The sequence below is a fragment of the Cotesia typhae genome, unplaced genomic scaffold, assembly GCF_013202065.1.
Source record: "Cotesia typhae breed Kobodo isofemale line unplaced genomic scaffold, CoteBio_Ctyphae scaffold_152, whole genome shotgun sequence".
Taxonomy (NCBI): domain Eukaryota; kingdom Metazoa; phylum Arthropoda; class Insecta; order Hymenoptera; family Braconidae; genus Cotesia; species Cotesia typhae.
Window position 1 is genome coordinate 9,485,025 of NW_027423776.1, and position 24,922 is coordinate 9,509,946.

The 24,922-nt window shown below is 30.4% G+C and overlaps 8 protein-coding genes across 12 annotated transcripts; 4 read left to right on the forward strand and 4 right to left on the reverse strand.

Moving 5' to 3' along the window:
* Positions 1-101: 101 nt before the first annotated feature.
* Positions 102-2,321, reverse strand: LOC141536570 (O-glucosyltransferase rumi homolog). The gene is made up of 5 exons (XM_074257190.1): positions 2,044-2,321; positions 1,179-1,552; positions 803-1,081; positions 488-720; positions 102-411 (listed from the first exon to the last, which is right to left on the reverse strand). The coding sequence occupies exons 1-5, from the start codon at positions 2,183-2,185 to the stop codon at positions 216-218; spliced, it is 1,224 nt and encodes a 407-aa protein (XP_074113291.1). The 5' UTR covers positions 2,186-2,321; the 3' UTR covers positions 102-215.
* A 139-nt stretch (positions 2,322-2,460) lies between these two features.
* Positions 2,461-4,481, forward strand: Pex3 (peroxisomal biogenesis factor 3). Its single transcript, XM_074257193.1, has 2 exons — positions 2,461-2,615; positions 3,110-4,481. Exon 2 carries the CDS (start codon positions 3,249-3,251, stop codon positions 4,341-4,343), a length of 1,095 nt encoding a protein of 364 aa, XP_074113294.1. The 5' UTR covers positions 2,461-2,615; positions 3,110-3,248; the 3' UTR covers positions 4,344-4,481.
* Positions 4,482-4,774: 293 nt separating this feature from the next.
* On the forward strand, positions 4,775-5,866 carry Polr3k (RNA polymerase III subunit K). Its single transcript, XM_074257198.1, has 2 exons — positions 4,775-4,930; positions 5,291-5,866. The coding sequence occupies exon 2, from the start codon at positions 5,295-5,297 to the stop codon at positions 5,613-5,615; it is 321 nt and encodes a 106-aa protein (XP_074113299.1). The 5' UTR covers positions 4,775-4,930; positions 5,291-5,294; the 3' UTR covers positions 5,616-5,866.
* Positions 5,696-10,069, reverse strand: Dzip1 (DAZ interacting zinc finger protein 1). Its single transcript, XM_074257180.1, has 3 exons — positions 9,839-10,069; positions 9,552-9,754; positions 5,696-8,820 (listed from the first exon to the last, which is right to left on the reverse strand). Exons 2-3 carry the CDS (start codon positions 9,670-9,672, stop codon positions 5,858-5,860), a joined length of 3,084 nt encoding a protein of 1,027 aa, XP_074113281.1. The 5' UTR covers positions 9,673-9,754; positions 9,839-10,069; the 3' UTR covers positions 5,696-5,857.
* Positions 8,545-16,321, forward strand: LOC141536566 (ATP-binding cassette sub-family C member 4). 2 transcript variants are annotated; one of them, XM_074257179.1, is made up of 6 exons: positions 8,545-8,652; positions 10,697-10,851; positions 11,429-11,539; positions 12,019-12,150; positions 12,474-12,678; positions 12,735-16,321. In XM_074257179.1, the coding sequence occupies exons 2-6, from the start codon at positions 10,778-10,780 to the stop codon at positions 16,197-16,199; spliced, it is 3,987 nt and encodes a 1,328-aa protein (XP_074113280.1). In that variant the 5' UTR covers positions 8,545-8,652; positions 10,697-10,777; the 3' UTR covers positions 16,200-16,321. The 2 variants fall into 2 exon arrangements, with proteins under 2 accessions (XP_074113280.1, XP_074113279.1); XM_074257178.1 differs by lacking the exon at positions 8,545-8,652 and having other exon boundaries at positions 10,513-10,851.
* A 144-nt stretch (positions 16,322-16,465) lies between these two features.
* On the reverse strand, positions 16,466-18,257 carry Sld5 (DNA replication complex GINS protein SLD5). The gene is made up of 2 exons (XM_074257194.1): positions 18,147-18,257; positions 16,466-17,873 (listed from the first exon to the last, which is right to left on the reverse strand). The coding sequence occupies exon 2, from the start codon at positions 17,843-17,845 to the stop codon at positions 17,198-17,200; it is 648 nt and encodes a 215-aa protein (XP_074113295.1). The 5' UTR covers positions 17,846-17,873; positions 18,147-18,257; the 3' UTR covers positions 16,466-17,197.
* A 636-nt stretch (positions 18,258-18,893) lies between these two features.
* Positions 18,894-22,047, forward strand: Lop1 (long wavelength sensitive opsin 1). 3 transcript variants are annotated; one of them, XR_012480747.1, is made up of 7 exons: positions 18,894-19,416; positions 19,548-19,877; positions 20,337-20,584; positions 20,657-20,915; positions 21,002-21,168; positions 21,428-21,784; positions 22,003-22,047. XR_012480747.1 is itself a non-coding variant. In XM_074257191.1 (6 exons), the coding sequence occupies exons 2-6, from the start codon at positions 19,548-19,550 to the stop codon at positions 21,552-21,554; spliced, it is 1,131 nt and encodes a 376-aa protein (XP_074113292.1). In that variant the 5' UTR covers positions 18,894-19,416; the 3' UTR covers positions 21,555-22,047. The 3 variants fall into 3 exon arrangements, 2 of the variants coding, with proteins under 2 accessions (XP_074113292.1, XP_074113293.1); XM_074257191.1 differs by having other exon boundaries at positions 21,428-22,047; XM_074257192.1 differs by having other exon boundaries at positions 18,895-19,416; positions 19,843-19,877; positions 21,428-22,047.
* Lop2 (long wavelength sensitive opsin 2) lies at positions 20,823-24,817 on the reverse strand. Of its 2 annotated transcripts, XM_074257189.1 has the most exons (5): positions 24,178-24,817; positions 23,910-24,016; positions 23,278-23,532; positions 23,108-23,218; positions 20,823-20,962 (listed from the first exon to the last, which is right to left on the reverse strand). In XM_074257189.1, exons 1-5 carry the CDS (start codon positions 24,683-24,685, stop codon positions 20,936-20,938), a joined length of 1,008 nt encoding a protein of 335 aa, XP_074113290.1. In that variant the 5' UTR covers positions 24,686-24,817; the 3' UTR covers positions 20,823-20,935. The 2 variants fall into 2 exon arrangements, with proteins under 2 accessions (XP_074113290.1, XP_074113289.1); XM_074257188.1 differs by lacking the exon at positions 20,823-20,962 and having other exon boundaries at positions 22,478-23,218.
* Positions 24,818-24,922: the final 105 nt, after the last annotated feature.

The window sequence follows — 24,922 nt, forward strand, 5'->3', positions numbered from 1 at the left end:
ATTATTAAGAGAATAAATTAAGACATCAATTTTTCATATATTTATATATATTACATATATGTATATATGAAAAATATATCAAAAATGTATGTGGGTACTCAAATGAAAGCTCTTGATGAGTGTAACATCGGGATGAGCTTATATCTTAAAAAATGTCAATATTTGAGAAAATACAGTGCAATTTAACTAAAGTCATAATTATTTTGGAATGATTGTCATCTCCGATTGATCGGTTGCATGTTTTCTCTTTTTGTTGGCTTATAAGTAAGAAGTTTTGTATATTTTTGTAGTAATTTTTTCCAATAGCAGTCTATTGTCGACATTCGTAATTTTTTCCAAATAAAATTACGGCCACGTTGAGCTATTTTTCGTGATATTTCATCGTTGTCTTGTGCAAATTTAATCAGTCGTCTGTAAGATGAAAATTTATTTAATAAAATAAATTATTTAATTATACATAAAAAAAAATTTTTTTTTAAATACTCACTCGAGTTCTTGTTTGCTAGCATCGCTGGAAACTGGAATATAATGAATCCAAGGCTTCATTGCAGAGTAGTAAAATTCAGTCCACTCGTCACCGACATGGAAGACCAATGAATTACACAAAAATAAATGTTTGTGTCTAAATGAAGCTGCTACTCCGCGATAATTGAATAAATATTTGTACTTGCAGTGATTTTCTAATGAAACTTCTGGAGCTGGAGGTCTATGAAGTGTATCCTGAAATTTTTCATATTATGGCAAAAATATTATTTGCAGCAAAAATTTTGACCCTACTAAAAAAAATTTTTTTTTGTATTACTTCGTCAGACTTCCAGGCCTGATTTTTTGTGTACTGAGCATCAACTAGTTCCGGTTGTTCCCGACTGAGCAAAATTAAATTATCACGCTCGGAGCTAGTTCTTGAGCCGCGAAAAAACGCCTGTGATTTTTTCTCGTCCCAAGGATTTTCCTGGCTGGCTTTGTCCAAAGATTTGCGGTGCTGGTCCCACCTGCCAAGCCCACGGGGGTACAATGAGATGGCAGGGCCTCCTTCCCAGAAGGACCAGGCAGGATAAGTGATGTCATAATACTCCGGAGTCTAAAAAAATTATTACTATTAATTATTCAACAACTTATGTCAATAATATTTTTTAGCGAATGAATAAGCTGGTTTTCAAGAACCACTAAAAAATTACTTTACTGAAAGAAAATATGGGCAGCGCAGTCCCAAAGTGTCTGCTTGATTGAGGATAATCTCGGATGTTAATCAGAAACTCAGTGTCTGTCACATTAGCGATGATTTTATTAATAAAGTGCTCAATTCCGGCACATCTTGATGGAAACATGCATTCTTTAGATCTAAATAATTCTCCATTTATTATCTGATAAATAGTTCCTCTGGATAATGAATAATCAATCAATTTTTTACTGATACCCTCTGATTTAAATGGCTCAAGATCTTCGGAGATAACGTCAGTAAAACAGCCGCATTTTTTCGCTTCACACTCCTTGTAATCATCTTCAGCTCTTGCTATTAAGTCATAATAGTCCTTGTAATTGTTATCAAGATCTGAAAATAATTATCATAATAATAATAATTAGCCTGATAAATAATTCTCAGAGTTTTTTTTAATTATTATTAAACTAAGCTCAAAGAAAATTTTGATAAATATTAATTTTTTTAAAGAAGAAATAAATAATAATAATATTATTATAATTTTTTTTTTTAATATTTTTAAAATTGATTTGTAAAAAAAAATTATTTCTTCTTAAAAATTTAAAATGACATTAAATTTAGCTGTCACTTGATAATTTTTTAATTTTCAGTAACAAAAAAATTATTTTTAAAAAATTCCATTTTTTTTTAATAATTTTTTTTTCCTATAATTTACTTGTTAAAAAAAATTAAAACAATTGTGAAGTGACAGCTTAATTTAATGTCATAAATTTTAATCCAAACTCTTTATAATTTAATATCAATTTTTTATTAAAAAATTTGAATTGTTATGTATACAATTAACTGTCATTAACATAAATAAACAAAAAAAAATTCGAGGTTACCGCTTAACTCTTCAAGTTGTTTTCCGTCAGAACATGATGGCTTCTCAATCGAACAAAATTCTTCTTCAGTTATTACAAAAGTATTTGTTGTAAATAATAATATTATTATTGGTAATTTAAAAATATCCATGTTTACTGCCATAATAGTGTGTCGAATGTCAACAAGCACTGAATGGGCGTGGGAGTGTTTTGAAATAATAGTTTTCTGTCTTACCTACTGTTCTGATTTATCGTTTGGCCGCAAGGCGGCAGCTCAGTTCCCTAGTGGCGTTGTTTATAACTTATTATTATTATTATTATTATTATTATTATTATTATTATTATTATTATTATTATTATTATTATTATTATTATTATTATTATTATTATTATTATTATTATTATTATTATTACTCCAGCTGACAAATGTACAACTAAGTTAGTTGTTGTTAAACTAACAGAATATATTTATATATACCACGTTGTTATTACGAATATCAAATCTTTATTTATTTCTAACATCTTCAGAACCGTCTAATTAAAATTAACAAACAAAATTTTACTCCAATACAACGAGACATATTCTTCCAAAGGTAATAAATATGACACAAAAATTAATTACATTAATTATTTACAACACTGAAGTTATCTGACAACTGTCAATTTAAATAATTTTTATAACTAATCAATTACAATAAAAAAGCTTTTAAAAAATTCCACTTGTAATTTTTTTCATAATAATTTAATTAGTATAAAATTATAAAAAATTGTCTAATGTCTGTCAACTTCAGTGTCATTAATTATTTAAACAATAGAATTTTATTTTTTAAGAATAAAGTTATTGAGTAGAATTTTTTTTTAATTCATTTAAAGTAAACATATTATTAAACAAAAAAGAATTTAATAGAAATTTTTAAAAGCACGTCAACACTTACAAAATACTATTGAGTAAAGTTTACATTGAATACAATTGTTACTGAGTAAACTTAGCGTTGAATAAAATTAGTATCAAGTAGTGAATAAATTTAGTAAAGTTTTTTTTTTTTTTAAATGACTGCCATTAAAATGAATAAATTTTTTTTTCTAGATTAAAACCAATGTTATGAATCTGAGAAGAACAAATACATCAACAGCGACACGAATACAAATACAACAACAGTTTTTAATAAAATTTCTTCGAAAATTCACCCCAGTGCCATTAAAGCAGTATTTTTTATAAAATAAATATGTTTGGAAGCATACGTAATTTTCTGAGAAGACACAGTCGCAAGTTTGTCATCGGCGGAGCTATCGTTGGCACTTACTTCGGTCTTTTAAAGTACAGTAAATATAAAATAATAGAATGGCACAAGCAAGAAGTGCAACAAAGGATGTTGAATTCAAAGCGAAAGCAGCATTACGAGTGCACTGAAAAATCATGTGCCCAAGCAATTTTAAACCTGGGACGATGTGTTAAAAATTCAGTCCTGAAATTAATCTCCTGTCAAGAAATAGTAGACCAGCTGAAAGCCGGCAATTGTAATAAAATAGCCTGTTGGAACGAATTAAAAGTTAATTCTATTTGTAAGTCCGTATTAATTATTTACGCTGACATAATGTTGGTGCTAATCATGCGGCTCCAAATGAATATAATCAGCGCCTCGATGTTTGATACCTCCTCTAAGCCCGACGAAGAGCGAGAGCTTAAAAGGATCCAGGAAATTTATTTAAATTTGACCAATTACTTCATGGATGGAGGCATCCAGCAGTTGTCGTTATTTGTAAAAAGAAAAGTTGAACAAGTGCTGAGGTCCATTTCGCTGAAAGACGAATTTAATTTAAAAGAACTGGAGCAAATTTATTTAGGCATTATGTCCAGTATTTTAGATGATAAATCGGGAGACCCGGTCAAAAATTTTAGACAGTACGTGTTTCCACAGAACTTGAACATCGAAAATAATGCTAAGCTGGAAGATATTCTGAATATTACTCTTGATTTGCTGGAGAGTCAAGAATTTCAAACTTTGATGCAGTCAAATGTTAGGAGCGGGTTTGTTATGATAGTCGACAAGATATCCGTGACTTTTGACAAAGTTGCTAATAAATCTGCTGATAATTCTTCGTCCATGACTGAAGAAGACGCGGAAAGTTATCTTATTGTACACAATTTGGAAAATTCGAAGCTACCATTCGCAAAAATTATTCCTATTGTTAATAGTCTTCTTCCGGATGTTCCGGCTGATAATGACATTCATGACACTTTGCTCAAATTTTTTATAGCTAACCATCCGTTAAAATGTTTCGGGGCTAATGTTTTTGAATTGCTTTGTCCTTATCAATGATAATTATTTATTTAATTTCTTTCTAGAGGTCATAAATAAATAATAACACTGAAGTTGATAGATATTAAAAATTTTTTTGGAATCAAATTATTAAAAAAAAATTTTTAAGGTGAAAATTAATAAAAATTTTTAGAAGAATTTTTTTATTGTAATTAATTTGTTAAAAAATTTTTTTAAAATAACAGCTGTTCGCTAACTTCAGTATTATAATAAATATGGAAAAAAATATCGGAATTTTGTTAGAGGTTAATTAAATTTTTTGTTATTTATTAGTTTAAATTTTTTGTTTCATAAAAAGTAAAAAGTAACTTATTATTTTATTAAATATATATTTTTTTTATTTGTAATTCATGTCTAATTTATTTATAAATATTTTATTAATAAATCAAAATTTATTAAGTATCCCGCCATTATGTTGGTAAAATATAAATTCAGATTTCTTCTTTATCTTTTCCTAGTTGAGTTTTCATATAACCTAAAAAAAGTCAACTATCAGCTATCACATGGATTAAAGTTTGTTGTGATACAAGTTTCTTATAAAAATATCATCAGGATTTATTCTTAACAAATAAAATTTTTTAATCAAGGTAAATAATCAATTTTTTCTTACTTAATTAGAAATATTAATTTTATAAACATAATTGCAGACGCTAAATTTTTTAATCTGAATTTTTCACATTCATTTTCCGTGCGATTGTTGTTATTATGATATTTGAAATTAACATGACATTAAAGTTAGCTGTCACTTGACAATTTTTTAATTTTTTTTTAACAAATAAATTTCTTCCAAAAAATTATTTAAAAAAAATTACAGTTTTAATTTTTTTTAATTTTTTCAATTAAATTTTTTTGTTACACAAATTAATTTTTAGACTAAAAATTTATTAAAAAATCAATAAAAAACTTAAAATAAATATAACAAAAACTAATTTTAATTTTATTTACAGAAAAATGTTGTTATTCTGCCCAACATGTGGAAACGCTCTCCAAATCGAAGAAGACCGCCAAATGCGCCTGGAGTGTCCAACTTGCCCGTACATATTCAAAGTAACCCGAAAAATATCAACGAGAAATTACCCTAAGCTGAAAGAAATCGACGATGTCCTTGGTGGTGAAGAAGCCTGGAAGAACGTCGACTCAACCGAAGTAACTTGTCCTACCTGTTCATACAAGCGAGCTTACTTCATGCAGCTTCAAACGCGCTCCGCTGATGAGCCTATGACTCTTTTCTACAGATGTGCTCAATGTGCTTACAATTGGAAAGAGGGTTAAATATTCCTCAATTTTCCCCTAAATTCCCCCTAATTAAATCAACTGTACATAATTAATTAACAAAAATAAAAAAGCTTGACTAAATTAAGTCACTATTTTTATTAAAAAAAATTTTGTACACACTCAGTGACTTAGAAGGCACTCCTCAGTAAAAAATAACTATAAAAAAATATTAAACAAACCCAACAAGCTATTCAAATTTGTGCGATCAGGTAATAAATAAATAAATAAATAAATAAATCTTATTCTAAGCCAAGTATTTCATCAATGTCATTATCTAAATTAGAATCTTTGTCAGCAGATTTATCAGGCGAACTCACACGAAGTCTTTGAGTTCGTGGAGTAGGTTGCGGAAGTTTAATCACCTTATTAAAACTTTGTACATTAACATAGTTTCTGTCTACCGAGAATCCAGCCGAAGACTCATCATTATCATCTTCATGCAGATTAAAACCTTTGAACATAGCTTCTACCGCCCCAGCAGGTTTGTGTCTCGTCAAATTCAACTGAGATTCTATTTTCCGTGATATCTGTGCTATTTTTTCACTCTGGGACGTTTTTAAAACAATATTAGAATTATTAACTGGCTCAAGTATTTTAAAACCGGATTTTTCTTCAGAAATACTCGAAATTTCATAATCACTTTCGCTGTCATCATCTTCATCATTAATTTTATTTTTAGAAAGTGAAGAAATAACTCCATTAGACTCTGGCTTGTCAATCTTCTCCGAAGTGTCGGTCATCGGTTCAAGATCAAACAGAACTTTCTTCTTGACCAAGCTGCCAGTGGATCCACTGGTAGTTTTCAGAACACTCTTGCTGTTCTTAGGCGAGCTGGGTAAACTAAACTCACGTGGCTTCGCAACAGGACTAGACAAATCAGAAACAGACGCGCGATGACTAGGAAGTACATTTATCTCGGCTCTGTGCGGTGTCGAGGTCGCTAGAGCCTTGTTTAAGTACGGCGACCTCAGAGGTGACCCAGAAGAAGGGGAAGATTTTTTCCCAAGATCTCTCATGTAATCTTTAATACTTTCATAAGAGTGCGACAATTTAGTGTCGACAATTGGCTCTGGACTAAAAGGCTTTGCATTATTTTTACTAGGACTAGGTGTGTACCTTTCATGACCAGGCGACATCGGGTTAGCATCCCGGCTTCCTCTCCTCACCGGCAGCTCCTGCTGGCTGATCTTCTTAGGCAGCAGCTCCATATTAAATTTATTGCTCACGCTTCTCTCAGGACTCATCACTTTAGACTTTAATTTAGGCACGTGTTCTTGACTAGGTGAAGGATTGTTAAACGCCTTGACAGCCCGCGACTTAACACTACTTACAAGTTTTCTAAGCGGCGATTTTCTAACTTCATGCTTGGGAAATTTATCATGCAACTGGTTGAGAATTCTCCGACGTATTTCTTCAAACTTCCCAAACTTTCTCGCGGAGAGATTGCGGTGGTGCTTCACCATCTCCATCGAGCGCTTATAAATCTCTTCGGAGATCTCATCGCAGTCTGGATCAATCCCCAGGTCTCTTAATTTCTGCTCAAAGTCTTCCCAGACTTTTTTTCTGATATCTTCTTTGATTTTATCATTTTCTATGGCTTTAAAATTTTTAACAGCAACCTTTTCTTCCGAATCCGTTTCTTCTGAGTCTTCAGATTCAGTCTCCGTTTCCGACTCAGATCTAGATTCCGATTCACTTCCCGAGCTTCCAGATTCCGAGCTTCCCCTTGATTCAGACTCGCTTTCTTCGCTCGAAACATCCATCCTATTTTTTTCTTCTTTGGTTTGACTTGCAATAGGCTTAAAACTATCTTTAACATTAAATTTCTTCTTCTCAATACTTTGGTCCAGCTTCTTAACACCATCATTAACAGTCCAAGAATTAAAATTAATTTCCTTACCTCCCTTGCCCAAAACAGTGTCATTTTTAAAACCCACCTTCTGCTGAACACTATCATGAACATCAGCAGAAGTGACCAGTATTTTCCGGAATTTATTTACCGATTCATCGCTATCAGATCTAGACTTATCAACCTCTCTCAATTTATTCAACTCCGAGGGTCTTTCTCTTTCTACCAAACTGGTAACAAAATTTTCAGCTCTTCTTCTGCGACGCGCAGGCGAAATTTTCAGACTGAGGAACCTCCCGCTGTCTAAAGATCGCTCTTCAATATCCTTGATTTTACTTACATAATCATCTCTAATCAACATTGCTGAGTCTTGCGTAATTTGCAATTGATTAGATAACTTCTCGATATCTTTAGCGTGCTGATCCTCCAATTGATTTAGCTTCGCCTGCCAGTACTCTTCTTGGGCCTTTAATTTAATCTGTATACCTTCGATATCAGGTTTAGATTTATCAAGCGAGAGCTCTTGCACTTGATCGCGCAATTTCATCAACTCATCCTCCTGGCTCTTGAGCAACTGTTTAAATTTTTCGGTCTCATCCACTTGAGATTTCTTATCTTCAACTTTAAGATTTTTTATTTCGCTGAATAACATAGAAGTCAGATTACTTATTTCTTCCCGGTACTTACGGTGTTCTTCCTCTATCTTATCCTGATGATTATTTTTTACCTCCAAGTTTTTTTCATATTTATCTCGCTCCCGTAGCTCGATACTCTCGTACAATTTACTAGATTCATTTCTGACAATTCTCTCAGTCTGGTTGAGTCTTTCCTTGAGTGTTTTTATTTCATTGTGAAGCTTCTCGGTTTCTGCTTTATATTGATCGTGTACGGGCGACAAAATAGACACCTGTGGTGAGTTTGAATGCCGCCTGTTGATATGTAAATTCGTAAAAATAGCAGATTTGAATGATTTCGGGCAAAAAGGACACTTGTGAACTTCTCCTCGAGAGTCGGTTAATGTCTTCTCGAATAATTTATAATTTTCACGCAATTTTTCTTTCAATTCTTTTACAGAATCTTCAGCGGCTGCTAAATTTTTCTTCAGCTTCACGTTGTCTTCCAGCTTCAAACGCAGCTCATCTTTTAAAATTATTACACTGTGGTCTAGGTACTGCTTACAGTAAAGTAAGTACTCCACGGATAATTGGGCAAGTCGGAATAATTTTACAAAATTTGAATCAAGGATTTTTATGTCATACTCGCTTTCTAAATTATAGTCTACTACGTTATTTATGTTCTCGTCTATCGTTGAAAAATCTCGTTCACGTATCAGCCGGTCTATGTCTATAGAACCTGAAAAACATTTTTTTTTTTTTTATTATTTATTTATTTAAAATTAATTATGCTCCAGTTTTTGGTCTATTTAATTTTTTTTTCTTGTTATTAAGATAAGAAGAAATAGTGTTATTTATTTTTTATTTTCAAGCTGATCCAAGTAAGTAATATGTTATTTTATAATTTTTTAAGAATATAAAATTTTATCTAAAAAGATAAAAAAAATCAGTACTAAAAAATTTAATGAAAATTAATTTCACAGATTTTTTATAATTTTTTTTTTACAAATAAATTATAAAAAAAAAATTGACATGTAAAAATTTAAAAAAATAAAAAATGCAATTTTTTAAAAAATAATTTTTTTGAAAAAAATTTATTTGTTAAAAAAATTTTTTTAAATAATTATTATCTGCTAAATTGATTCTCATAAAAATTTAATAATAAAATTCAAATTATTAAATTAAAAATTTACTGGTAATAATTGATTAATAATTTTTACACAAGTGAATATTTAAATAAAAAAAAATTGAACAAATTTATGACACAGATAAAAATCAGAAAAAATTGATAAATACTTGAATAGCTATAATTCATAAACTAGAGAATTACGTAGTAGAATAAATAAATATATATATATATATATATATATATATATATATATATATATATATATATATATATATATATATATAGAGTCAACATCACAAAAGACCAAAAACTGGGACACTCTCGATTGCTACTTGACTTACTTATCCGATTCCAATCAACTCTAACTTTATTGCGATGAACATTAAAATAAAATCCTGACTCTCTAGCGAGCTTAGGAAAATCATGACACCAATTGGTACCAGCTCTCAGAGAAAATGCCATTTAAATCCTTGTGACAATTTAATCCTGTTGTTATTTACATAACCTCTTAACATCTCAGACTTTTTATGCTCTCACTTGACGTCTAAGAAATAATATTTACAATAAAAACATTAGTTAAATTTGTTAAATATTTATTTTATAAATTAAACCATTAAAAATTACATACCTGCGGTAACTACAAGTGTAATAAAAAAAATTAATTTGTTTTGACATACGTGCACCTGGATAAAGGACGCCAACCTTTGTCAATTATCTAATTATTTATTTTTTTATCTGGAAAAAATAACCAATGGCAGTTGACAACAGTACGATCGATAATTAGTGACATTTAAAAATTATCTGTTGTATTTTTTATTTTTTTTTTGTTTAGAAAAATTTTTAAATTAAATAAATCATCAGCTGACAAGAATTATGGTAATTTTAATAACACTGAAGTTGACAGATATTAAAAATTTTTTTGGCAATTAAATTATTATAAAAAAAATTAAATTAAATAGTTTGACATGTAAAAATTAATAAAAATTACAAGTGAAAATTTTTAGAAGCATTTTTTTATTGTAATTGATTTATTAAAAAAATTTTTTAAATTAACAGCTGACTGCTAACTTCAATATTATTAATTTTAGTGCATTAATTATAATCTCCAAGTGATTATAATATTTATAGATGTAAATATATATATATATATATATATATATATATATATATATATATATATATATATATATATATATATATATATATATATATATATATATATATATATATATATATATATTAACATACAAATCTATATTTATGTATATACAAACATATGATAAAGCCACTGTACATGAGTAAAAACATCGAAGAGGGGTTTGATTATTTTAGTAATCAGTAGTAGACCAGTAGTTCAACAGTCATGATCAGTCAGTTACAGATACATGTCGTCATTCGTCATGTATAACCCATATAGCAATTTTTATTGATGATTGTACTTAGTTATACCCATATATATTTTTTTATTACTCATATTTCATTTTAGAATGTTACATTGATGAACATAAAACCACATCTGTGATTAAAACCAAGTTTATAGATTGCTGATCAATAAGGATAAGTAGTGATGGATAGCAGTAAGAAATATGATAATCCAAATCCAAGATTGACAGCTAATATTTTTAGTAAATTAATATTTTGGTAATTATTTTTTATTTATTTATTTTTTTTAATATTAATTTAAATTATTTATTTCTTCTTTCTATAAATTTACTTCGGCTTTAATTTATTACATTAAAATTAGCAATCACTAGAATTTTTCAATTTTAATTAAAAAAAAAAAATTCAGTTAAAAATATTATTTTAAAAAATTTTAATTTTTTTTAATTTCTACATGTCAATTTTTTTTTTTTTTTTAAATTAGCCGACATCTAAAAATTTTTACTATTTTTTTTTTATTGAACAATTATTTTAAAAAAAAAATAGAAAAAATTTCACATATAGAAAATTAAAAAAATTATACAAACAATTTTTTAAAAATATTTTTTTATTTTAATTTAATTATTAAAAAAAATCAAAAAATTAAAAATGTCGGCTAACTTAATTATTATTTTTTTTTGCCATATATATATATATATATATTAAAATTTATCACAATTTAATTTAATGAAAGGAAGTGTTTAGCAGTGATTAAAAAAAGTGATAACGTTTTTTTTTTTTATCTACAATTAATTGTTTGTAAGTTGTAATTAAATTTTTTACGCAATGAATTCAACAGGTGGATGAATCCCTTTTTTTTATACGGAAGAACTCATGATTTGCAAATAAAAGATTTGCCAAATGTTTTACCTGACGACCGGAGCGAGCCGCTTGGAGATGTCCTTGAGAGGTAATGGAAAATTATTAAGATAAATTTTATTTGGTATTAAAAAGCATTATGGTAATAAAAGTAGTAGACGGCTTATGTGGTAATTAATTATTATATTAATAAATAAATTATTGTGAAGACAATTAATAAATAATTATACATACGCAGACTTTATTAAATGTTTTGTTCGCGTTTCTTTGCAATTGCAATTTATTAAAATTGTTTTTATTCAATAAAAAATAATTAGAGGAATAATTGATTTTTTAGTTTCGAGGAAAATTTTTTTTTTAATTTTAGATCAAGATTATTGAAGTATAAATAGATTTTGTAAGGAAAGTTTAAAGAATTAATGACTTAGGTCAACAGATTAAAAGTCACGAGCGTTCTAACTCATGTCTCATGTCATATCCGAACGTTTATCGAAGCTAAATTGATTCATAAAAGTATTTTTATCAATTGTGATGATAATAGGCATTAATAAATTTATTTAATCGTTTCAGAAATTGGAAAAAGGAGCAAGATGCAGCGCGTGAAGAAAAAAGATCACCAAAATTGTATACTGCTCTCAAAAATACATATTTGCTATCGTATAGCTTGTTTGGATTTTTTGTGGCTCTGGGCACTGCTTTCAGGTAATTTATAATTATTTTAATTATAATAATATTAATTAAAAAAAATCAAGCTTGGATAAATATTTTAAATTTATTAAATAGAAAATTAAATTAGCCGACATTTGAAAATTTTAATAATTTTTTTTATTAAAAAAATTTGAAAAACTGTAAATGCAATTTTTTAAAAATATTTTTAAATTCTAGTCAATAAAATAAATTATAAAAATTTTTAAATATCGGCTAATTTAATTTTCATCAATTTTAGTATCATGAAAATTAAAATTAATTTCTAAGCATGAATATGATAACAGAAACTAAATATACAAATGATGTTTACACTTCAGAATACTCCAACCGTATGTAATGGGGCTTCTTATCTGGCATTTTGATCCACGATCCGATAGTTCAACCAGCGAAGCCTACACATATGCATCTATAGTAATATTATTATCATTCGTTCTCGGGCTACTTGAGCACCATATGAATTCAAAACAAACCGAGTTTGGAATGCGCGTAAGAGTGGCATGTTCATCATTGGTCTACCGGAAGGTAAAAAAAATAAATAAATTTATTAAAATAAATATTTAAATTTCAATTATTTTCAGATGCTAAAATTATCAACACCAGCAGCAAACAAAATAGCCGGCGGGCAGATAATGAACTTGCTGTCAAACGACGTCGCAAGATTTGACTATCTCTTCATGTTCCTCCACTACATTTGGATCCTGCCGTTCCAAGTAGTAGCGACAGGATATTTAATTTGGCAAAGCGTCAGAGCAGCATTTCTCGCGGGAATATTTTTCATGGCAATCCAGGTGATCCCACTGCAGATGTATCTCAGCAAATGGACCTACAAATTCCGTAACAAAATCGCAAAGCGTACAGACGAACGAGTGCGCCTGATGGCAGAAATAATAAACGGGATCCAAGTTATAAAAATGTATACTTGGGAAAAGCCATTCCAGCAGTTGGTTTCAATAGCGCGTAAATATGAGATCGATATACTGACAATAATGTCTTATCTAAAGGGATTTAATTACGCAACGTTTGTCTTCACCGAACGTATTACACTTTACTTGACCATAATGGCATTTGTGCTGGCTGGTAACAGCCCATCCGCAGACATTGTATTTTCAATAGCGCAGCATTTAAATAGACTGCAATTAACAATGGCGATCTACTGCCCGCAAGCAATATCAGCGATCGCGGAGGGTCTGGTATCTGTCAAGCGATTGGAGCAATTTTTATTGCTAGAAGACAACAAACCATTGATGGTATCCTCCGCACCCGCTGATAAATCCACTGTGAAAATAAAAGACGGCAGCGCTACTTGGGAAGAAAATTCTATTGTAAATACTCTTTACAATATTAATATCACAATTAACAGCGGACAATTGTGCGCGTTGATTGGTCCAGTAGGTGCTGGAAAAAGTTCTTTGCTTCAATTAATTCTAGGCGAGCTGCCCACCAACCACGGACACGTTACAGTTGGTGGTAGAGTGTCATACGCTTGTCAGCAACCTTGGTTGTTCTCCGGGTCTGTCAGAAACAACATTCTATTCGGACAGCCTTACGACGAAGCTCGCTATCGACAAGTGACTCGAGTCTGTGCCTTAATAAAAGATTTTGTACAACTACCTCAGGGAGACAAGACTTTGGTTGGCGAGCGCGGAGCTGCGTTAAGTGGCGGACAGCAAGCTAGAATTAATTTAGCTCGAGCTGTTTACAGAGACGCTGATATTTACCTTCTAGATGACCCATTGTCGGCTGTCGACACCCACGTGGGAAAGAGTTTATTTGAAGATTGTATCAAAGGGTACCTGGGCAATAAAACAAGGATACTTGTTACGCACCAAGTCCAGTACTTGAAGGACGTTGATTTTATAATGATTCTAAACAATGGAGTGATTGAGAAGCAAGGAAGCTTCGCGGACTTTGATCAGCAACATTTGAAACTCATGGATGCTGCGACGGATAAAGCGGAAAGAAACCCGTCGGTAGAGAGAGAAATTACGCCTTCTGTTGACACCTCGGTGTCCAATGGACTCTCGGAGGATGAGAGTGAAGAGCCGGAGGAAACTCAGGAGCTTATGGCTAAAGGTAATATTACTAAGTCCTTAATTTGGAAGTATTTCAGAGCAGGAGGGTCGATTATGATGCTGCTAATTTGGCTCTCGTTCACCATTTTGGGTCAAATTGGAAGCAGCGGCTCTGATTACTGGGTAGCTTTTTGGACCACGCAAGAAGAAATGAAGTTTAGAATTGAAGCTGATAAAATTCTTTTCGCTAATGAGACTTTGGATGCTAATTCAACTTTAGACAAAAATTCAACATTTGACAACGAAACTTTTGGAGATTTAATTAACCAAACTTTGAAGAGTCACGCTGCTAATTCTACGAGTCAAGAATTCTACGACAGAGACACTGCACTGTATATCTACGGAATTTTAATTGCGCTTTGTGTAATAATGACGACAGCCAGAAATTTACTGTTCTACAAAATTTGTATGAACGCCAGCAAAAATTTGCACAACTCAATGTTCGCTTGTCTGCTGCAAGCGCCAATGAAGTTCTTTAACACGACTTCTTCAGGAAGAATCTTAAACAGATTTTCAAAAGACATCGGGTGTGTTGATGAACAACTGCCGAAGTTTATGGTAGAGGCGATTCAAATTTACGCTGTAATGCTGGGAATATTTATCCAAATAATAATCGTACATTGGTGGATGTCCTTTTTGATAACTGTCATGATACTATTTTACTGGTTGATTAAAAATATTTACCTGGCGACGGCTCAGGATGTAAAGCGGCTGGAGGGAGTGACCAAGAGTCCTATTTTCACGCACGTAAACTCCTCGATGGCCGGACTGACGACCATCAGGTCAGCTAACAGCCAGGAGCTGGTGCGTAAAGAGTTTGACTCTTATCAAGACGTCCACACCAGGGCGTTCTCAACAATAGTTTTCTCAAGCGCTTGGTTCTCTTTCTGGCTCGACGCGGTTACGATTGCATTTGTCGCTTGCACTATTTACAGCTTTATTATCATGGACAATGATAACACTTTTGCTGGACCAGTAGGTTTGGTTGTCTCGCAAATTCTCATCCTCTGCGGCATGTGCCAGTTCGGGATAAGATCCACCGCTGAAGCTATGACCCAGATGACCAGCGTGGAGAGAGTGCTGCAGTTCACAAAGCTGGACAAGGAGGGTCCGTTTGAAAGCGACGTTAATCAAAAGCCAGCCGCTACCTGGCCCAGTCAGGGAGAAATTAACTTCGATCATGTTTATCTGAAGTACAGTGAGGAAGATGCGCCAGTACTTAAAGACTTGAACGTTACCTTTGAAGCAGGAATAAAGGTAGGCATCGTAGGACGCACTGGAGCTGGTAAATCTTCGCTGATCTCTGCTCTGTTCAACTTGGCTAAAGTTGACGGTAACATTTACATCGACGGGCTCAGTACCAATAAAATTGGCCTGTATGACTTAAGAAGCAGACTCTCAATTATTCCTCAAGAGCCGATTCTTTTCTCTGCTACTCTTCGGGACAATCTTGATCCGTTTCACGAGTACAATGATGCCAGCATCTGGGCTGCTTTGGAGGAGGTTGAGCTGAAGAATGCCGCTCCGTCGCTTGACTACATTGTCACTCAGGGTGGAAGCAACTTCAGTGCTGGGCAAAGACAACTCTTGTGTCTTGCGAGGGCTATTGTCAGAAATAATAAAATACTGATTTTAGATGAAGCTACCGCCAATGTTGATCCTGCTACTGATGCGCTTATTCAGAAGACTATTAGGAATAAATTTAAGGACTGCACTGTACTTACCATCGCGCATCGCCTTAATACGATCATGGACAGTGATCGGGTGCTTGTGATGGACAACGGCAGAATTGTCGAGTTTGATCATCCTCATTTACTTCTGAAAAATAAAGATGGATATTTTAGTAAAATGCTCAGTGAAACTGGAAAAGCTATGAGTGATAAACTTAAATTAATTTCTGAAGAAACTTACAATAATAAAGTCACTGCCGGTGAACCTAATCAAATAGTCAATGGAAAACCAAAGTCATAAATTTTAAACATATTTTTAAGTTACTAATTAATTTTTTTATTTTACTTAGAATTATTTACTTAATGCTAACTTTTTTTTAATATCTTCACTTAATAAGATACTTATTTTTTTTTTTTTTTTTTGACCAAATACAGAGTTCATTTCTGAATAAATATATATATTGTTGTGAAGTAAATATTTTTTTAGAAAATATTTAATATGTAATTAATTAATTACAATGTTCACATTTTAATAATCAAACATGAACTTAAAAGGTCTAATTGATAACAAACTAGTTTAATTAAAATAGATAAGCACAAAAAAAACGCTGTCCAAATACCTACATATTTTATATTTTAATAATCACCTGAAATAATTAACATAAGAAGTAAAAAATGTTTTTTTTTTAAGACAATAATAATTAAAAATGAAAGTACCAATTTTTATACATAAATACTCGATAACTTAAAGACTTAAGAATATATTTTTCGAGTTACTTATAAAGTTATCACTAAGCTCTCTTGTACTTATAAATAATTATTTTTTTTAAACACAGCATTGTTCAATTTATGATACAAAGTTTATAAATATAATGTACATTTTTTATTGATTAAACTATCTTACAATATACAGTAAGTTAATAAAAAAACAATTACTGATTAATCCTTATGACCTATACAATTAATCATTGTGAAAACAAGACTAACAATTTCGTTAATAAAAAAATATTTATGCAATTTATAAATCGCGTTACAGATGCCATAAGGGCGTATAATAAAAATTCTATAATTTTTATTATACGCCCTTATGCTATCGGAGGCGGGTCCCGGGAGCTATAAGGGCGTATAAAATTTTTTTTTAGCATTTCTGCACATTTCGGATGAAACTACGTCGATTTCCGAAAAAAAAAATTTTTTTTTATACACCCTTAATAATTTTTTAAACGCGAAATAATTTTTTATATAAATGTAAAAAAAAATTCCTTAAATATCTACAAATTTGTACGTATAAAAATAATATTAAAGTAATTGAACCGAACCATCTTTAACTAAATGAGCAACAGCTTTGTATTGAACAATATGCTGCGAGCCTTCAGCGATATTTAATTCTCTGTCAGTTCCTGGGATGAGAATCCCTTCAGCAGCTCTGTTAGCATGTATAAAAACATGAGAATTTAAATTAGGCTTGACAGTGAGCTTGTCAATCTCCAACTCCTGAAAATTACCCGGCAAATGTTGGAGAACAACACTCTTCAAGAGTGTCTCCATGTTGGTAGTCCAATCTTTAGCAAATTGGAGCTCATTGTCTGATAAGTAGCGATTATTTTGACTGCGCTTAGCTTCTTCCTTGATAATATCAATAGCATACAGCTCTATTTTCTCCAATCGCGTTCTCAGGTAGCTCGTTATCAAGTACCTGATGCGGTCTATCTCCATTCGATGAATCGTTACGCGTAAGTCGTCTTTATGAAGCGACTCGATGTTTACTTCCATACAAGTTATGTGTTCCAGAAGACCGTCTACGTGGTCAGACATGTGTTTCAAAATTTCTGGTGATGCCTTTTCATTTTGCCAAGCTTGAGTTAGTTCTTCCAGGACTTCTGCGACTGTTTTAGGAACTTCTTCGGTATCCGACTCCATCATTTCTTCTTGATTATCTACATCCATTTTTTTTTGTTTTTTATCAGTCGTCTACCTGTAATTTATTTTTTTACAGTATTTATTTTTTACAAATACAGTTTTTGGCGAAATATTCCATTATCCTTATAAATATTATTTATTTTAATAATTAAAAATTATTATAAATTTTTTAATTGAATAAGAAACTATTTTTAATTAATTAAATTTAATAATAAAATTAACAAACATCTAATAAAAATTAAATTAATCATAAGAAAATTCCATTAATTATTTTTTACAAATTCCTACTTGTGAAATTTTTAATTTAATTTTTTTAATGATTAATTACCCTTTTTTTTTTTTTATTTTAAAAATTATTAGAAGTTTGCTACTTTCAGGATCATAATTAAATGGTTAAAAACAATTAATCAACTACTTAACGGTTTACAAGTGATACTTATGATTATACTTATAAATAGAGGTTATATTTATTGTTTATTCCGCCAAAAATATTTTTAAATATCGATTTTTTAAATTCGATATATCGAGATTTTCGCGCGTAAAATTTTAAATTTTTAAAAATGACATCTGGAGATTTTTGGATTTCTTCTTAAAAACTCTATAACTTATTAAAAACGAATAATAATCATAAAAAAAAGAATTATATAATTATCTAAAAGTGAAAAAAAAAAAAAAAAAATAATTAATATCAAAATTAAATTAGCTGACATTAAAAAATTTTTATAGTTTTTTTTATTAAAAAAAATTAAAAGAAGAAATTTGATATGTAGAAAATTTGAAAAATAAGAAAAAAATATATTACTTGTTTTTCATTGATTTAAAAAATCAAAAATTCTCAAATTTTAATATCTTTAATTAATTACTCTGAATAATAAAATAAAATAATAATTCAAGTTATTGAAGTTCAAGGACAAACTTATAATAATTGTAAGAAAATAAAAATTTAAAGCTATTTAACTTCCAATCCGTCTATGAAACCATATAATGTGATATAATTAAAAATTATAATAATAATTAATTAATAAAAAAATAATTTACATTAAAATTATTACATATTTATCAAGAATTAAAAAAAAAAGCAAGTAATTATAAGAAATAAAAAAAGTATTAAAATAAAATAATCTAAATTAAGTTACTGAGTGATCTTGATCTTGTTTTTGACTCTAGAATTTATTTCCTATTTATTTTCTATAATAAAGTACACGAATTTGTGTACACTATATTTGTTGATTAAATTATATGGTTTCCGTTTGGAGCACGCAAGGTGTCCTCAGGTATTCTTAAGTCCTCCTTAACTCAATAAACAACGTCTTAAGACTATTTGCCGACTTATACGTAAGTTTAAGTACATATAGTAAACATCTGAGGGCACAGCGGGGTGAATGTCGAACTAGGGGTACAAATTGTGAGTACTTGTTCGACTATCGCTTAATATTTAAAGCAAACTCTGAGCAACAGGACGAGCTGCATCCGACAGTGGACCACTCCGCTTCCTCACCACAATAATCCTCTGCTAAATTTGTGTACCCGTGTTTTAACAAAACTTGGATTAGTTTGTTTAGTTACAATTTTTTCCAAGAATTTAATAATTCTAAAAAGTAAGTACCAGTTTAGAGGCATCAAGATAAAAATTTATTTCTTCCTTACGGTAACAGTATTCTTCTTATCTGTAAAAGAAGAAATAATTAAATGTTTTTAAAATAAATTAACACAAATATTTGTTTTGAAGATGACGGTGTTAACGGGTCCCAATTTTGCCGCATATGGCAGCGGTGGTTGGTCTCGCGGACCCAGCAATCAAACGGTGGTCGACAAAGTCCTACCGGAAATGTTGCACCTAGTTGATGCCCATTGGTATCAATTCCCACCGATGAATCCACTGTGGCATGCAATCCTTGGTTTTGTTATTGGCTGTCTCGGTTGTGTTTCAGTTATTGGGAACGGCATGGTTGTCTTCATCTTCACCTCGACTAAAAATTTAAGGACACCCAGTAATTTATTGGTTATCAATCTTGCTTTTTCAGACTTTTTAATGATGTTTACTATGGCTCCGCCTATGGTAAGTGATAATTATAATAATTTATTTATTTAATTAATTAATTAATCTGCCAACTATTTAACCAATAATCTAATTAATCTAAATAATTTTAATAAAAATTAATTTTGCAGATATTTTGAAATTTTTTTAACAAATAAATTATAACAAAAAAAAAAATAAAAAAAATTGACTTGTAAAAATTAAAAAATTATTTTTTGGAACAAATTTGTTTGTTAAATAAAATAAAAGAATGAATAGAAATTTTTTTCATAATTATTTAATTGCTATAAAATTAAAAAAAAAATTTTTCAATACTTGCCAATTAGAGTGTTATATTTTTTGAATAAATTTTTCTTACCATAATTAATGTCTTAAAAAATTTATAAAAATTATCAGCTGTCACTGTCAGTATCATATTTTTTTTTCTTCCCCAGAGAATTTTTTTAAATGAATAATTCTAAAAAATTTTTTTCTAACTAGGTAATCAATTGCTTTTATGAAACATGGGTCTTTGGTCCTCTGATGTGTCAATTATATGCCTGTGCTGGTTCCCTGTTCGGATGTACCTCCATTTGGTCGATGACAGCGATTGCATTTGACAGGTACAATGTTATAGTTAAAGGTTTAGCAGCCAAGCCAATGACTATTGGCGGCGCATTACTACGAATCTTGGGTATCTGGCTGTTCTGTCTTGCATGGACAATCTTCCCACTTTTCGGATGGAACAGGTAAAATAAAATTAGAATTATTGATCTATCAGAAGACAATTATAAAATAATAAATAAATAAATAAATTTCAGATACGTACCGGAAGGTAACATGACTGCTTGTGGTACTGACTACATCACCAAAGATTGGTTCTCAAGATCATACATCCTAGCGTACTCTGTGTTTGTTTACTACTTGCCACTCTTCCTCATCATCTACAGTTACTACTTCATAATCTCCGCTGTAACTGCTCATGAGAAGAATATGCGAGAACAGGCCAAGAAAATGAATGTCGCATCTCTTCGGTCTCAGGAAAATCAAAATCAAAGCGCTGAGTGCAAACTTGCTAAGGTAATTAATTAAATAATTAATTAATTAATTATTGCATTGAAAAATATCTGAAAAAAAAATAAAATTAAAAATTAAATAAATTACAGGTTGCATTAACAACTATTTCCCTGTGGTTTATGGCTTGGACTCCATACTTGGTAATAAATTACGCAGGAATTTTTGAAACCATAACTATCAGTCCACTTTTCACAATCTGGGGGTCAGTATTTGCTAAAGCCAATGCTGTGTACAATCCAATTGTCTATGGTATCAGGTAAGTTATAAAATATAAATAAAATAAAATAATTATGACATAGAAGTTAACTGAAATTTTTTTTTCTAATTTTATAGCAATAAAATTATTTAAAAAAAATTTATACATGTGAAAATTTTTTAAAGAATTTTTTTTTTTGTTGTAATTGATTGTTACATAAATTAAAAAAAAATTTTTAATTGTCAGTTAGCTTCAATATTATAATTAATTTATATTCTTCATTGATTAAATTAATAAATAATTTATTTTATTTTATTAGTCACCCTAAATACAGAGCAGCATTATTCGCACGATTCCCATCATTGGCTTGCGCTGACAAATCATCTGACGGCGATGCTATTTCCACAGCGACCACTACTACTGAAGGTGAAAAAGCCAACGCGTAAGCGCTGTTAATTAAATCGAGACAATAAAATTAAAATGAGTCATCAGTAATTAATTACCAAAAGTCTCGAGAATAATTTATAACAGTAAACGGAATACTCGCAAGAATAAACTCTTAAAAAGTTGTAAAATTTGAATAATTTCGATATAATAATATCTATTGCAAGTATCTGGCTCATTTAATTTATTAAGAATTGTATATATTGTGTAATTATATATTTTAAAATGTAAGGTGAGTTGTGATTTGTATGAAGAAATAGGAAGAAGTGCAGGTCATCTTAAATAATTAAAATATAAATAAAAAAAAATATGTTATAAACAAATTTCCGTACTTGTGGAGATTCCGTTTAACTTGTGATAAATTAGTTTATAAATTTATAATAATTACAATTGGATGATCTGCGCTTTATTCACCGGGCACCAGTGTAACCAATTATTTATGTTGTTCAGCGGCTGTAAGGTTGATGAAAATAAAAAAATAAGGATTCATAAATCGCTGAGGGTTTACGATTTTTTTTTTGCACCACAACAAGAGTCGTTTATCACCCAAGCGATACAATGAGTTTAGCTTATTTTATTATTGTTAATCTTAATGTCTTCTGAAGATTATAAGCATTTGAAGACGGTAAACCCTCACTAGTATGTGGCTTCATTGTAAGAATATTTAAATCAATGTTCACCAGCACCGCATGTCTGAACAATTGGCAATATTGTATCTGTCATTAATTTTTTATTATTAAATAAACCCTTTAGGCAAAATAATATTTTTTTATTATTTATCCTTTACATTATTTATCAATAATTATTAACAATAAAATTAATTATTTGTTTTTATGACAGTAATAATTAATAAATATTAGATCAATAATTTATTAAAGTCTAATAAATAAAATATTAATTTATCGGGGTGGTAATTAATTTTTATACTTGCTAATAAATTAATTATGTTGGCCCAAGATTTTTGCTTAAAATATTAGTCTTGTAAAAAAAGTTAGGATAAATTTTAATTTCTACAATAAATGTCTTTTATAATTTTTTTATATGACAAATATTTTCACAAATTAATTTTTGTTAATTATAAAAACCTCAATTTTGAAATTCCAGCATTTTAATTGGTCTAAAAAAAAAAATCATTAGATATTTTTTTTGTAAAATTAAATTTTGAATTTTTGTTTCAAAAATTTTTTTATACGACCTGGAATAATTTCGCTGTAATATCAAAAATTTGATATTATTTTAAAATTAAAGCAAAAATCCTGGCCCTAAATTTATCAGTCATTCAAGCATCAGTTTTAGTTGATGTACTGTCATCGCTCTTCGGCGGCGGAGGAGCTCCGATACCTAGACAGGGTAATTTCTCATGAAGAGCTGCGCGATATTTTGGATGACTGACTGCGTAGACAAGAGGATTGTAGCAAGCGTTAGTTTTAGAGAAAAGAGATCCCCAGATTGTGAACAGAGGTGATAAGAAGGAAGCTTCGAAAACACCGGCGTAATTTATCACCAGGTACGGTGTCCATGCCATGAACCAGAGTGACACTGTGGTGAGTGCTACCTTGGCTAGCTTGGCCTCTGCACTAGGACCATCTTGGTCTCCACTGCGTAGAGATGCTACGTTCATCTTTTTTGCTTGCTCTCTCATTGCTTTTTCATGCGCTGCTACGGCCTTTGGTTCAGAAAATTCGCTTAGAAAATTTTTAAGTTTTAATTTTGGTTTTTACTTACGGATACGATGAACCAGTAGCAGTATATGATGGTAAAGAGTGGAGTGTAGTAAACGAATACAGAGTAGACCAAGATGTATGATCTTGAGAACCAATCTTTAGTTAAATAGTCTGTTCCGCAGGATGTCATATTACCTTCGGGGACGTATCTGTTCCATCCGAATAGTGGAAGAAGTGACCAGGCAAGAGCTAATATCCAAACAACTGAGATTTGGATTATTGCTCTGGGTATTGTTAATGGTGTACCTGCCATTCCCTGAAAAAAAAAAATTTATTTTAAGTATTTTTTATAAAAATCAATTTTTTTTTTTTAATTTTTATCAATTTGTTTGGCAAAATTTTGAAGAAAAATTTATTAAAAAAATTTTATTTGACTTGTCATGAAACTGAAGACACCAGAACACAACTGATGATTTTTAAGTTTGTCTTAAAACAAATAAAATACATTTTTTTTTAATTTTCATTCATAATTTTTAAAAGTGAAATTTTTTTATGAAAATTAAGTTAGCCGGCATATTGTACAAATTTTTAGAATTTTCTTTATTGAAAACATTATTAAAGAAAAAGAATTTCATTTGTAAAAAAATTTAAAAAACTATGAGAGGAATTAAAAAAAAATTTTAATTAATTTACCTTCACAATAACATTATAACGATCATAAGTAATCAACACCATGGTCCAAATGGATACACACCCACACAATGAACCGAACATTGCATAAATATCACACATCAGCGGTCCTAAAAATAAAAAAAAAAAAAAAAAAAAAAAAATGTATAAAATAAATTTATGCACTAAAAATAAAATTAACTTGAATCAAGAAAAAAATTAAAAATAAAAAATAAAATTTACTTGATCCAAATAATTTTTTTTTTGTGTAAAAATACATTGAATAACTCACCAAGTACCCAAGTTTCAAACCAGCAATTGACGACCATAGGCGGCGACATGATAATCATCATCAAGAAATCGGAAAAAGCCAGGTTGACGACCAGAATATTGTTGGGTGTCCTAAGAGAAGGCATGATTAGAAAAATATAAACAACACAGCCATTACCAGTCCACCCGAGAATTCCAATCACAACCATCACTATTCCCAGGGCTTTGTGCCATATGTGGTGCATCGGCGGGTATTGATACCAGTGCGGGTCGACCAAGTGGAGCATCTCTTCAGGCACTTTGTCCGCGACAGTCTGATTGCTGTATCGCATCCACTGCTTCGCGGCGTGAGGTCCCATCGACAGAGCAGCGTGTGATATCAAAGCGACTCCAGATAAAGGTGAAGCTTCCATAGAAGCTGCTGTTGTCGTCAATGCTGTTGATAGTGAGGACGCTGGTAGAATCGTTGAGATTGACTCAATCGTTGATGTTACATTCTCCATGGCTGAGTGTATCAAAGTCGTATCCATTTTTAAAAAAATTTATTTCACTCGTTTTCTCCAGATGTAGTTCATTAATACTCTGTGGTACTGACTCGGTGCTCAGCACAATCAATGAACCTTCGTGATAGCTTTTATAAACCTCCGAAGCCGGCGAAAATTATAATATCACATTTATTATTCAAATCAAACTCTTGTAATCTTGACATTGAATTTTTTGCTAGATGGACTTAAGTATAATTCACAGCAATGGTAATGATAAATGTC

Excerpts from the sequence above, each read along its gene's own strand:
- Lop1 (XM_074257191.1), top strand. The coding sequence starts at position 19,548 with ATGACGGTGTTAACGGGTCCCAATTTTGCCGCATATGGCAGCGGTGGT. Across the intron at positions 20,585-20,656 it reads CCACTTTTCGGATGGAACAG|ATACGTACCGGAAGGTAACA; the intron begins GTAAAATAAAAT and ends AATAAATTTCAG. Across the intron at positions 20,916-21,001 it reads CTGAGTGCAAACTTGCTAAG|GTTGCATTAACAACTATTTC; the intron begins GTAATTAATTAA and ends AATAAATTACAG.
- LOC141536566 (XM_074257179.1), top strand. The coding sequence starts at position 10,778 with ATGGATAGCAGTAAGAAATATGATAATCCAAATCCAAGATTGACAGCT. Across the intron at positions 11,540-12,018 it reads CTTGGAGATGTCCTTGAGAG|AAATTGGAAAAAGGAGCAAG; the intron begins GTAATGGAAAAT and ends TAATCGTTTCAG. Across the intron at positions 12,151-12,473 it reads GCTCTGGGCACTGCTTTCAG|AATACTCCAACCGTATGTAA; the intron begins GTAATTTATAAT and ends TTTACACTTCAG.
- LOC141536570 (XM_074257190.1), bottom strand. The coding sequence starts at position 2,185 with ATGGCAGTAAACATGGATATTTTTAAATTACCAATAATAATATTATTA. Across the intron at positions 1,553-2,043 it reads ACAACTTGAAGAGTTAAGCG|ATCTTGATAACAATTACAAG; the intron begins GTAACCTCGAAT and ends AATTATTTTCAG. Across the intron at positions 721-802 it reads AGGCCTGGAAGTCTGACGAA|GATACACTTCATAGACCTCC; the intron begins GTAATACAAAAA and ends GAAAAATTTCAG.
- Dzip1 (XM_074257180.1), bottom strand. The coding sequence starts at position 9,672 with ATGGCATTTTCTCTGAGAGCTGGTACCAATTGGTGTCATGATTTTCCT. Across the intron at positions 8,821-9,551 it reads AGTTGATTGGAATCGGATAA|GTTCTATAGACATAGACCGG; the intron begins GTAAGTCAAGTA and ends AATGTTTTTCAG.
- Pex3 (XM_074257193.1), top strand. The coding sequence starts at position 3,249 with ATGTTTGGAAGCATACGTAATTTTCTGAGAAGACACAGTCGCAAGTTT.
- Polr3k (XM_074257198.1), top strand. The coding sequence starts at position 5,295 with ATGTTGTTATTCTGCCCAACATGTGGAAACGCTCTCCAAATCGAAGAA.
- Sld5 (XM_074257194.1), bottom strand. The coding sequence starts at position 17,845 with ATGGATGTAGATAATCAAGAAGAAATGATGGAGTCGGATACCGAAGAA.
- Lop2 (XM_074257188.1), bottom strand. The coding sequence starts at position 24,685 with ATGGATACGACTTTGATACACTCAGCCATGGAGAATGTAACATCAACG. Across the intron at positions 23,533-23,909 it reads GTTATAATGTTATTGTGAAG|GGAATGGCAGGTACACCATT; the intron begins GTAAATTAATTA and ends TTTTTTTTTCAG. Across the intron at positions 23,219-23,277 it reads GCTACTGGTTCATCGTATCC|GCCGTAGCAGCGCATGAAAA; the intron begins GTAAGTAAAAAC and ends TCTGAACCAAAG.